Genomic DNA, 12908 nt, shown 5'->3' with positions numbered 1-12908 from the left:
GCCATTCGGACTTGACTCTGCGCCTGCAATATTCCAACGCGTGACGGACACAGTCTTGGCAGAACTAAAGTTGGAGACTTGTGTCGTCTACTTGGATGACACAGTAGTCTTCGCCACGAATTTCGTAGATCAGCTGAGGCGGCTTCAGATAGGAATACAGGCGATCGAGTCATTTGGACTCACCCTCAAGCCGGAAAAGTGTCGTGTCGCTTACGAACTTCTGTTTCTAGGACACGTCATCAACAGGTCTGGAGTCCGTCCCGACCTGCAGACGACAGCCGCCATTGCTATCTGAGAAAAGCTGACGTTGGCTTTAAATTGGCATTTGAGGAACTGGACGCATTTGAGGAACTGAAGCGACGGCTGCAGTCACCGCCGGTGCTTTCACATTTCGACGAAGACGCTGAGATTGAAATACACACCGACGCAAGCAGCATAGGCCTGGTTGCCGTGCTAGATCAAAGAAAGGAGGTAGTTGAAAGCGCCATAGCTTACACTAGCCGGTTACTATCAAAAACAGAAGAGAATTATTACACGACCGAGAAAGATTGCCTTGCGATCATTTGGGCTACAGCGAAGTTTCGGCCTTATATATACGGCAGGCACTTCAAAGTGGTAAGCGACCACCACGCCTTGTGTTGCCTGCCAGACTTGAATGATCCTTCAAGTCGCTTGGCACGATGGAGTCTCAGACTCCTGGAATTCAACATCACCGTGGTTTATAAGTCAGACAGGGAGCACTTTGACGCCGACTGCCAGTCGTGCGCCCCTATTGACCCACTATCGGAAGACGAACTGGACGACGACGCCTTCCTAGGAACAATAACTGCATAACGCCGAGCATCAATGAGTTGACACGGAGTTACGAAGCCTTGGAGACTACTTGGAAGGCAAGACCTACATTGTCCTTAGGGCATTTCGTCGTGGACTGTCTTCGTTTTGCTTGGGGAGCGACGTCCTCGTAAAAAGGAACTTTCCCCAGTCCGCGCAAACTACCTTCTTGTTGTAGCAGCAGCACTCCGGCCAGAAGTCTTACATGCCCTGCACGACGATCACACAGACGGCCACCTTGGTTTTTCCCGTACGCTTGCAATACGAAAAGAATGGTGACTAGGGTTGAGGATTGGGCGTGTTGGTATTGCATGCTAACACTGGTACAGCGCAACGTAGAAAGAAAGAAACAAGCCGAGCCGGCCAGGTAAAGGAACAGAGTGCTGACTTCGAACTGGTCTGACATATTCTAGAAAGAGAAATACTATTCGCCGCACCTGACCACCGACGTCGCCCGCTACGTCAACACATGTCGTGACTGCCAGCGAGACAAGACACCACCTTCAACGCCATCGGGTTCACTACAGCCGTTCGAGCCTACTTGCCGACAGTTTCAGCAGGTAGGTCGCGATGGATTTATTGAGACTCTTTCCGACGTCAACAACTGAATCGTCGGGGCCACCGACTACCTTCAGGGACATACGCCGAGTGAGGAGGCTGAAAGTGATTAAGCTGTGTACTTTCTTTTTCTGCGTCTTATGAAAACAGTGCTCCTATTCATTTCTGAGCGGCAGCTTCCATTTGGATTACTAATGCACGAGTTAATTGAAATACTAAAACATTCTCGCGGTCATGACGTTATGTTTCGTAGAGAAATAGGAGGTGCCGTTATCCCAGCCACCCTACATACCACCTGCTGATCCACCGATTCCACCAAGGGAACCACCACCAGAAACTCCTGAACCGCCGCCCACGCCATGACCACCGTGAGTATCTAAAGAAGAAAAGACAGAATCATAAGTTCAGCCGCTTGTTGTACTAACAAAATATTTCTTCGTAAATATAGTGCGTACTGAGGGAGCATAAATGTTGCAAATAACTTGCAGAAATATGTTTTATGTTGAAGTTATAAGAGCCGTGCATCAATAATAATAGGTGCTGATCCTCCGTGGTAGCATAATGACTATGACGTTGCGATGCATAATCCGAGGTTGCGGGACCCAGATGCAAAACGCTCGTGTATTTAATTTAGGAGCACGTTGAAAATTCCAGGTGGTCAAAATCAATTACGGTCTCCCATTACGGTGTGCCGCGTTATAGGATTGTGAGTTTGACATGTCTAAAATCCCAAATTTATTTTCAAAAGTTTCGAGATGTTTGTACAAACGTGTACTCTTTTTTTAGGCGTTATCGTGTTTTTATCGTGTTTTTATCGCGTTATCATGTTTTTTGAGCCGTGCATCGATAACAATAGGTGCTGATCTGCCATGGTAGCATAATGGCTATGACGTATACGTGCTTAATCCTAAGTTGCTGGTTCGATCCAGACATAGGCGGTGCCATTTGAACGGGACCGAGATGCAAAACGCTCATGCACTTAAATGTAGGTGCACGTTGAAAATTCCAGCTGGTCAAAATCAATCCGGGTCTCCAATTATGGTGTGCCCAGTCATAATATTGTGAGTCTCGCATGTCTAAAACCACAAATTTATTTTCAATAGATGTCAGATGTTTCATTTTTGAGACGTTATATGCCGACTGAGTCGCGACGACATACTGCCGTTCGACGGGTTTACTAATATGGAGAGAAGAAATTGCTTTGAGTTTACTCATTTTTAAGCTATAGGACCTAATTTCCCATAATTTTGATTCACGTTCCAATGTAATGTTTCGATAACAACAGCCGATGTTGTTTTTCTAAGCTTGCATGATAGAGCAGTACTCACTAGAGCCTCCGGTTAGAACTGTCCCCGATCCGCCAAGGCTATCACCGGAGCCACCTAACACACACACACACACACACACACACACACACACACACACACACACACACACACACACACACACACACACACACACACACACACACACACACACACACACACACACACACACACACACACACACACACACACACACACACACACGCACGCACGCACACACACGCACGCACGCACGCACGCACGCACACGCACACGCACACGCACACACACACACGCAGGTTAGTGAAAGATTTTGGTAGCACCAGCCAACGAAAAAAAAAGCAGAAGCGCTTCTCTACTGCACATCTCTTATTGGCGTCTTTGCGACGCTGACGGCATTGAAGCGTGACGGTAGGGGAGGTATCAAGAATTTACAAAGGGTGAGCCCTGCTTCCTTTATTAAATACACAGCCCTCTCTCAAATGAGAAGGAAGAGCATGAACCGAGGGGTCCGATTTTTTTTTATTAGTCATATCATACGAAACTAACAAACACTGACACCAAGGACAACATAGGGGAAATTACTTGTGCTTAATAAATGAAAATAAGAATCGATAAAGTAATGGAAATGAAAGTGGATGAAAAACAACTTGCCGCAGGTGGGGACCGAACCCACAACCTTGGCATTTCGCTTGCGATGCTCTACCAATTGAGCTACCTCGCCGCCGTTTTCCCATCCACTTTCTGGGATATTTATGTGTTACTAATAGAAGTAACCCTGCGAGCGTTAGCCAGCGCTACGACTCACAGACCTTGGCGGTGGATGTGGAGCATGCGCTCTGGCTCAGGCTTCACGAGTACGTGATCTTTTTGGATGAAGGCAACTGGTCATTAGACCTACACTTGCTACCTGAAGGCATCAATGTTGCCGCATTCGAGACCCTCATTATGTAATAAACGAGAAGGAAGGGGATTAAGCGAGGGGCCCGATTTTTTAATTATTAGTCATATCATACGAAGCCAACAAACACTGACACCAAGGACAACATAGGGGAAATTACCTGTGCTTAATAAGTGAAAAAAGACACGATAAATTAATGGAAATGAAAGTGGATGAAAAGACAACTTGCCACAGGTGGGAACCGAACCCACATTTATTTATTAAGCACAAGTAATCTCCCCTATGTTGTCCTTCGTGTCAGTGTTTGTTCGCTTCATACAGCTCTCTCTTGTTACTCATTGGCTGGAACAAACTTTCGTATTCGCTTCACTGCAAGATGTTGGTGAGGCGGACTATAAGTAGCCGAGTGCCTAATTTAGGCGGAAGTTAAGGAACCCGAGGTGGTGAAATGTTGTCTGGAAACCTGCAATAATAGCGTGATTTCGCCACTTAAAACTCCAGATTTTTTTCAAGCATGAAAGGCATTTGCGCTGATTATCCCCATCTTCCGATAGGTACCCTTGCCATGTACGACACTTACGTAGATTGTCTATTTATGCGGTTGACAGGGAACATCCTGGCTATGTAAATACATATTAAAGGGTAGTTGTGTCACCACCCAAATCAGAAGAAATACATCAGCGTTTTTAGTGTAGTGTATCTCCGCGATTGAATCTGTCGTTGCTGACATTGGAGAAAACGCTGAAAATGTTTAAGAGGACATCGCAAAATTTGAACAAAGGAACTATTCAAATTCAACCATTCTTATGCTGAAGCATGCGTAAACATATTGCTGGGTTGCCAGCGCCGTTCTCATCCCGTGTTTCACATAGAAATTGGAATCTAAAAATGGTTTGATTTTACCAGTCACAAAATGTTTTGTTCAAAACGACTGTATAACGAACTCCCCATCATCATGACCTACCAGTTGATCAAGCTAGGGATAAGGGAGTGCTTTGATTTTATTGCATGTAACTTCAGAGCATCTGTTCCCGCGGACATGTTGAAGCGGTGAAAATTAAAAGCAGTAGGACTTTAAATATCCCTAAAACGATTTCAAGAATTTTGTTACAGACTGAAACCAATTTACACCCTTTGGGTCGTGTCTTGCCACGCAACAATAACTGCCATCTTTCCTTCCGGCATTTCCTTTTTTAAACTCTGCAATCTCGGCATGCGCGTTATCAGCATGACAGGGCGTTTCTCGGCCGGAAAGTAGAAGGCGCTGCGTTCTCAAGAAAGGAAATGCAAGCAACACGGATTATGATTATTGTTATGTGGCAATTATACACCCCAAAGGGTGTACATTTGTTTAAGAGTGCGCCACCAGTCCTGTCTGCGTGAACCGGCGTCTGGTTAACAAGTTGTAGTCTGATAAAGAATATTTTGCATCATAAAGGAACGAGTTACTGAACCCAGCAAGTTTCACCAAGCTTTCCTTTGCCAAAGTGACCATATCACAAGGAAATACGTTGAAGTTGGTGATGTCATCCTGATGTAGTTGCCCCTGGGGTTTCAGCACAAAATTACAGGCAGTAAACTTAATGCATTTTTATTGCTCAGTAATGAGCCTTTTTCCCGCTAAATTAATGAAGATACGCCATTGGAGGAAATACTTTCTAGTCTAAAACTTTTTCTGTCTTTAGCGTCCCACACAAACTTATGCTCAGTACCCCTATGATGTCCCGCGTCCTTTGACCGTAAATGCGCACTTTACAAAGTTTCCGGGGTGCCTTTAAAATTAGTGATCTGTGCTTTCTATAATGAGAAGGTAGCAGTTGCACTCACCGAAACCACCTGTCTGACTTGGCAGTGATCCGAAGCCGCCCGAAATGCCGCCGCCAGATCCTGGAAAAGAGGCTTTGTTTCAGCGCGGGCAGTGCGGTAAAGAATACCTGCAGATTAGCGCTTGTCGATATTGCCGGTAAAGTAAATTGGATTGAAAAAATAAAAATGAATCCTGCAACGTATATGGCTTCAGGACGGCGAAATGATACGCTGCCGGTTGTCCCTGCTTATACGTAGAAAGGGTGCACCTTAATTCGTCCCGGGTTCCTGTTTCCGTCTGAGTCAGAGAAGCGCGGAGAAAAATTAGTTTTGAAGAAAGACTCAGGAGCATGGATCAAAATAAATGGTCCGCTAAAGATAACAAGTATGTGCACCTGAAAAGTGTGGACACAACATAGAAAAAGAGGTCAAGAAAGTTGGAGAGCAATTGACCTGTCCACCCTTCGCAGAAAAAGTACTGATTTATCAAATGTGTTTGAGTGTCGACTTATGAAATAATTCTTTTAGTTACTTTCAGCGTGCCAGGTTTCATTTTCATTAGGAGTGCAACTTCAAGTTTTCAAGCATTATCTATTCTATTATTACAGTAATACTCGTTTTCGTAAATAGATAATAGTTACTCTTACCAGAAGGAACCCATGACCTACCAGTTGATTCACCAACAATGCCGCCGTAAGTGCCACCGGAAGAACCGAAAAATCACAAAAAAGCTATATTTTTAAGCGCTCTGTAGGTACACTGCTATATAACCGTGGCTTGGAGTTCCGTAAAGCGTTAGTAGATGGCGCAACGTTTTCTTTGAAGGCGAGCAATTGTGCACGGTAGTTTTCTGCGTGGGACATGAATGTCAAGGCGATGGCAAGATAACGACGATGAAGACTACAATGAGAGTAGCTCCACAGCGAAGGCACGAAGACTGATTCATTCCACTCCGACGAAGAAACCTTACAGCCTGTTGCATTACAACACGGTCTGATCATGAAGGCTGGGCATTGTTACATATCATCTAAAAGCACTAGCTGCCTTTAGGGTAGCATGGAGAAAATGGGCGTGTTCTTGTTTTTACAAGAAAATTATTCGCGTACGACATGATGCTCGCGTTGATCGTCTTAAGGCCCTAATAGTCCGGAAAGAATGAAAAGATGAAGAAATTACTCGTTTGCTACATACATTCGTCTTTAGCCTATGAGTAGAACATCCGGGTATTGCGGTGGGAGATCGCGCTTTGTATCCCGCCACTGGGCAGATTTTAAAAGCAAACCTATACTAGGCCAGCCAGTGCACATGCATACTATGGCTTAAAGATGCAAGAATTATTCGAATAACTTTCATTGGTTGGTCAAGAGGAGTCTTGCAGCCCTAGATGTGCCATGTAAGGCGTCATCAATGCTCTATAGCGAGGCAAATCTGGGCAGAATATATCTACGTTGCAGTTTTACTATGACTGTTTCAGGCGGATCATGCATCCGTGAAATACAGTCTTAGTTATTGTCTTAAATGACCTTTGCGAGAAGCCGGTGAGTCCCGGAAGAATTAATCAATGGTGTCACAAATAGAAGATACAGAGTGCGTGCTTGCGGAAGGCGTCATGTGGAATGGAACAAGTCGGTGCGTATGTGAGACAAAGGCGCGTGACGAGCTAATCTAAGGAGTGACATCATCACATTCGGAATAAAGAAAAGCGGGTTATGCGGCGGTTAAATTTTGTGGCGGCAGAGTGGTGAGGAGTCACCAGATTTATTGTGTGAAGCAGCCCGACCATGAACGCTGGCATTATTGTTGATGACGGCAGAGCAATCGTTAGGATGGCGTTAGGATAACTCAGTCAGGCGACGAGCGTGTTCTTCTGCTCGTACGGGGGCTGCATACTTTATCCTCGCGTCACCGATGAAGTGGTGGCTCATCAATATCGTGTTGCTGGTTCTGCTTCAGGTGCATACGCCGAGCGAGGAGGCTGAAAATTAGTAAGCTAAGCGTACTTTGCTTTTCTGCGTCTTATGGGAGCGGTGCTCTTATTCATTCCGGAGCGGCAGTTTTCACTTGCATTACTAATATAAGAGTTGTTCGAAATACTGAAGCATTCTCGCGTCTGCAACGTTACTTTTCGTAAAGAAATAAGCGGTACCATTCTCCCGGCCCCCCTACATACCACCTGCTGATCCACCGCTTCCACCAAAGGCAGCGCCACCAGAAGCTCCTGAACCGCCACTCAAGCCATAACCACCGCCAGCACCTAGAAAAGAAAGGACAAAATCAGAAGTTCAGGCCGTTGTTCCACTAACAAAATATTTCTTCGTAAAGATAACGTGCGCCCACTGAGCCGAAATATTGCAAATACCTTCCTGAATTTTGCTTTAACTTGAAGTCATAGGAAGTGCTGCGTGGACAACGAATGTATTAGATGTGCGGATCTGTCATGGTAGCATAATAGCAATAGCGTTGTGCTGCTTAAGCCGAGGTCACAGGTTCGGTCCAGACCTCGGCTGTGGCATTTAAATGGGAGCCGGTAGCAAAACGCTGGTGTACTTAAATTTTGTGCAGGTTGAAAATCCCAGGCTGTCAAAATCATACCGGAGTCTACCATTATGGCCTGTCCCGTCATCAGATTGTCGGTTCGACACGTCTAATGTCCCAATTTTATTTTAATCAACTTTGGGATGTTTGTACAAGCGTGTCGACTTTTTTTCTTTTTTTATACATTATATAAAGATTGAGTCGTGATGACATACTGCGGTTAGACGGGTTAACGATAATAGAAAGAATCATTTGCTTTGCGGTAAGTGCTTTTCAAGCTGTAGTATCTTAGTTATTTTCAGTTTATTACTTTTTATTTGCGTTGTAGAGCAATGTTTCAATATTCAAAGCCGGGCATCTTGTTTTTGTAGGGTTGAATGATGGAGCAGTACTCACTAGAACCTCCCGTCACAATTGATCCCGATCCGCCAAGGCTACCACCGGAGCCACCTGAAATAAGAAAAAGGCGACGAATGAACAAATACGCACACAAACACAAATACGAACACATACACGCACACACATACATACAGAAACACACACAAACACACACACAGGCACACAAACACCAATACAAACGCACGCACACACATATATGCAGACACACGCAAATGCACATAGATACACAAACACACACACACGCGCGCACACACTGGAAAACGTATGAGCATTAAGAAGAACGAAATTAGACAACATATTTGTAAGAGTACTTCTACTCGATGTCACCACCTCCGCGCACACCACCTAAAGATTTTGGTAATGTCAGCCAATCAGAAAAAAGAACGAGAAGTTCTCCTCCAATGCACATCCCTTATTGGCGCTTTCATGACGCCGACTGCATTGAAGCTTGACAGAAAAAGCGAGATGAATAATCCACAATGAGCGAGCCCTCCTCCTGGTACAAAATACACAACTTTCCCTCATAAGAAGCCAACAAACAGTGACACCAAGGACAACATAGGGGAAATTACTTGTGCTTAATGAATGAAATAAAGAAACGATAAATTAATGGAAATAAAAGTGGATGAAAAAATAACTTGCCGCAGGTGGGGACCGAACCCACAACCTTCGCATTTCGCGTGCGATGCTTTCTAGGGTATTTATGTTTCTTAGTATAACCCAGGGAGTGTTAGTCTGCGCCCCCACTTGCAGACCTTGGTGACGGATGTGGAACATCCTTTCTGCCGCAGGCGTCACATCTCGTCGTCATTTCTGCCGCAGGCGTCAGGATTCGCCCCATCTTCCAAGAGGTAACATTGGCATGTGCGGCACTTGAGTATATTGTATGTTCGAGCGCCTGACAGGGAACATCCTGGTCAGGCAAAGACACTTTAAAGAGTAATTGTGTTACCACCCAAATCCAAAGAAATACATTAGCGTTTTAGTGCAGTGTATCTCCTGGATTGATTATCTAGTTGGTGATATTGAAAACCACGCTGAAAATGCTTAAGTGGACAATGCAAATTGTAGACAAAGCAATTATTGAAATTCAAACCTGCGTAGGTTGAAGCATATGTAAAGAAAATCCTGGATGACCAGCAGCATTCTCATCAGGAGTTCCACACAGAACTTGGAATATCAGAATGGTTAGTTAGCCTTAGGCAGTCACAAAATGCTTTGTGCAACATGGTTGTTATCGAGTTCCACGTCATCAGGACCTAGCAATTGATCAAGTTAAGGAAAAGCGAACGAAGTGCTTTGGAAGTACTTGTTTTGAAAGCCGGTTGGTAGACAGTCATATGCTTAACGTACTGCACGAAGCAATCACCATTAGGTGCAGAAAGGAGAGACACTATAGGAAAGAACGCAGTTTTTTCTGAAAGTTGGCACAGTGGAGTCTTTGATTTTATTTCTTCTTATTTTAGAGCACCTATTCTCACTGAGATCTCGAAGCACTCAAAATTTATATCAGTATACCTTAAAATCCCTTAAAACGGTTTCAAGGATTCTGTTGCACCATCAATCTTGTCTGCGTGAACCGGCGTCTGATTAAAAATTTGTCGTCACATGAGGAATATTTTTAATTGTAAAGGAACAGATGACTGAACCCAGCAAGTTTCCCTAAGCGCTCTATGACAAGAGCCCATAATACAAGGAAATTCATTAAAATTGGTGGTGTTTGTTTAAGAGTGCGCCATCAGTCCAGTCTGCGTGAACCGGTGTCTGGTTAACAATCTTCGTCAGATAAAGGATATATCGCATTACAAGGGAACGAGACACTGAAACCAGCAAGTTTCGCCGAGCTTTCCTCAGCCAAAATGGTCATAATACAAGGAAATACACTGAAGTTGGTGATGTGATGCTGATGTATTAGCCCCTGGGGTTTCAGCACAAAATTACAGATAGTAAACTTAATTCATTCTTATTGCTCAGGAATGAGGCTTTTTCCCGCTATGTTAAGAAATATACGCTGTTCGAGAAATTCTTTACTAGTCTAAAATTATGTTTTGTTTGTCTTTAGCGTCCGACCCAAACTTATGCTCAGTACCCCTTTGATGTCCCGCGTCCTTAGCCAGTAAATGCGCACCTTACATAGTTTCCTCGGCGCCTTTACAATTAACGATCTCTGCATTCTATAATGAGAAGGTAGCAGTTGCACTCACCGAAACCTCCTATCTGACTTGGCCGTGATCCGGTGCCACCCGAGATGCCGCCGCCAGATCCTGGAAAAGAGGCTTTGTTTCAGCGCGGGCAGTGCGGTAAAGAATACCTGCAGATTAGCGCTTGTCGATATTGCCGGTAAAGTAAATTGGATTGAAAAAAATAAAAATGAATCCTGCAATGTATATGGCTTCAGGACGGCGAAATGATACGCTGCCGGTTGTCCCTGCTTATACGTAGAAAGGGTGCACCTTAATTCGTTTCGGTTTCCTGTTTCCGTCTGAGTCAGAGAAGCGCGGAGAAAAATTAGTTTTGAAGAAAGACTCAGGAGCATGGATCAAAATAAATAGGCCGCTAAAGATAACAAGTATGTGCACCTGAAAAGTGTGGACACAACATAGAAAAAGAGGTCAAGAAAGTTGGCGAGCAAGTACAGCTGAATTGAAAGTGTAAATAGTGAACCAGGAGTGAATAAAAAGAAGGGGAGGGAAACAGAGACAGTGAATTGGATGCAACGAATGGAAACAAAAAGGGGCATGGAGATTTAGAAGAGTTAGAAGAAAGAAATTTGAATAGAGAATCTGTGCGATAACACAGAAGGAAGTGCTTTGCCATTTGAGACTCGGGTTTATTGCCTATAGACCAAGACAAACCGGAGCAAATAGTCGCAACAAGGTGAGGCATATGAATGCTGTAGCAGAAATCCGGAGATCGCTCAGCACATCCTAATACCACCCGTGTCGTTTTTGTGCTCTATTCCGCTGTCTCCGTCTTTATCTGCGGTAAATATGATATGCAGTTAACACCAACTAGGTCAACCTGAAGTTCTTCTGAAACATTCTAATTAAATGAGAGGGTTTCACCCAGTGAGAGACCCGTAGTTAACGCACAACTTCCAAAAGCGCTTCGATTTATTGTGGACAGATGCATCAACCGGCCACCAGTCGAGATAATGAAGAGAGATATTGAGTATTTCTAGAAAAACAGAAGAGAAGAGACTGATACCACCGCATACGTTAGATGCATAGGTAGTGGTACAAGATACAGAAGTTTTCAGGAAGCGAAAAAAAGATTAAGGAGATGGACAGAGAAAGGCTAGAATGTAAAACATGTATAGCATGCCTAACTAACTCAAGCCGTCTAGGCGACAACTTGTCCTCGCCCCGTTTCAAAGGGGATGCAAATAAATAATAATAATAATAATAATAATAATAATAATAATAATAATAATAATAATAATAATAATAATAATAATAATAATAATAATAATAATAATAATAATAATAATAATAATAATAATAATAATCATTATTGGCATGAGCAGGTCACAAAATTGCTAACTTTTTAGGAGGGTCTGCATGCTGGAAAGATATTTCTGGCATGCTAATGTACAGCACAGAATATATTACAATAGACTTAGTGAGCAAGAAATGAAACAGCCAGAGCCTTTGGTTGAGCAGGGTCAATGCTTTAAGAGGTAGTAAGGGAGGTAAATTAGTGTTGAAGGACGATTATTCACACAGTTAGGCGTGTACATGCAATCTGCATAGCGATAAAATATCTTGTGCTATTCTTTCTCAATATAAGTATTGATGCTTGATTTCCTTTTGAGATACTGAACCTCAAACTATTCATAAGTTCAACCACGAAAGTGCTTTCTCAGTTTGCAGCTGCTAGAATGACGCCATGCTTGATCACAAATAAATTGGCACCAGATGCGCATACCCAAGCTACCCGACAATCCCGGCAGTCTTCCGCCACCTGCACTTGAGCCACCGATAGTAGAACCTAAAATAGAAAAATAAAATGGTGAGTGGAAGGTGCCAAAGCTGTATACTTTGCAAAAATACGTATGCTGAACGTTTGTGCACGTACAGAAGGCAAAGCGACGTGAACTTGAAGCACATCGAGTTTGGAAAGTGGAACTTGCTTGCTAGTCAGCTAAAAATATCTGGGACAGGTTTGCACACTGTGGGGATGGCACTATAGAAATTGTAGAGTTTGCCGTTTTGGCATTGATATGGCAGTGTTGATTTCATATAGTTTTGTTTCTCTAGTTTCTCAATAAATTATGAGATCGTTTGAAGTCGAACCACTTTCACTAGCACAACCAGTAAGCGAGCGCATTTCACCATTTCCTTTAACGTACGCCAGAAGTTCTCTCTTTTACGAGCAGTTCGAATTTTCACTTACCCGACAGACCAAAGCCTGATCCGCCGCTGCTGCTGCCACCGCCGTAACTACCGCCAGAAGAACCTGAAACTAGAAGAAGTTGAAGGGCTGGTTACTACTTTTTTATTTTTTGAGCTGCGAAATTGTGTTAGTCGCAAGATTGGACTCTAAGTGGAGAAGAGCCCGTATGATCTCACAAG

General features: G+C 43.7%; 1 protein-coding gene across 1 annotated transcript in view; it reads right to left on the bottom strand.

The window, feature by feature from the left end:
• Window positions 1–12908, bottom strand: part of LOC142588925 (uncharacterized) — a 103671-nt gene that overhangs the window by 34462 nt on the left and 56301 nt on the right. Inside the window, exons 15-21 of the mRNA XM_075700736.1 lie at window positions 12730–12798; window positions 12262–12324; window positions 10539–10598; window positions 8332–8385; window positions 7571–7654; window positions 5422–5481; window positions 1682–1765 (exon numbers count right to left, since the gene is read on the bottom strand). Coding sequence (XP_075556851.1) covers window positions 1682–1765; window positions 5422–5481; window positions 7571–7654; window positions 8332–8385; window positions 10539–10598; window positions 12262–12324; window positions 12730–12798 — 474 coding nt within the window. The remainder of the gene's footprint in view (window positions 1–1681; window positions 1766–5421; window positions 5482–7570; window positions 7655–8331; window positions 8386–10538; window positions 10599–12261; window positions 12325–12729; window positions 12799–12908) is intronic.

The sequence above is a fragment of the Dermacentor variabilis genome, chromosome 7 (assembly GCF_050947875.1).
Source record: "Dermacentor variabilis isolate Ectoservices chromosome 7, ASM5094787v1, whole genome shotgun sequence".
Taxonomy (NCBI): domain Eukaryota; kingdom Metazoa; phylum Arthropoda; class Arachnida; order Ixodida; family Ixodidae; genus Dermacentor; species Dermacentor variabilis.
This window is presented reverse-complemented; position numbering and strand designations above follow the sequence as displayed.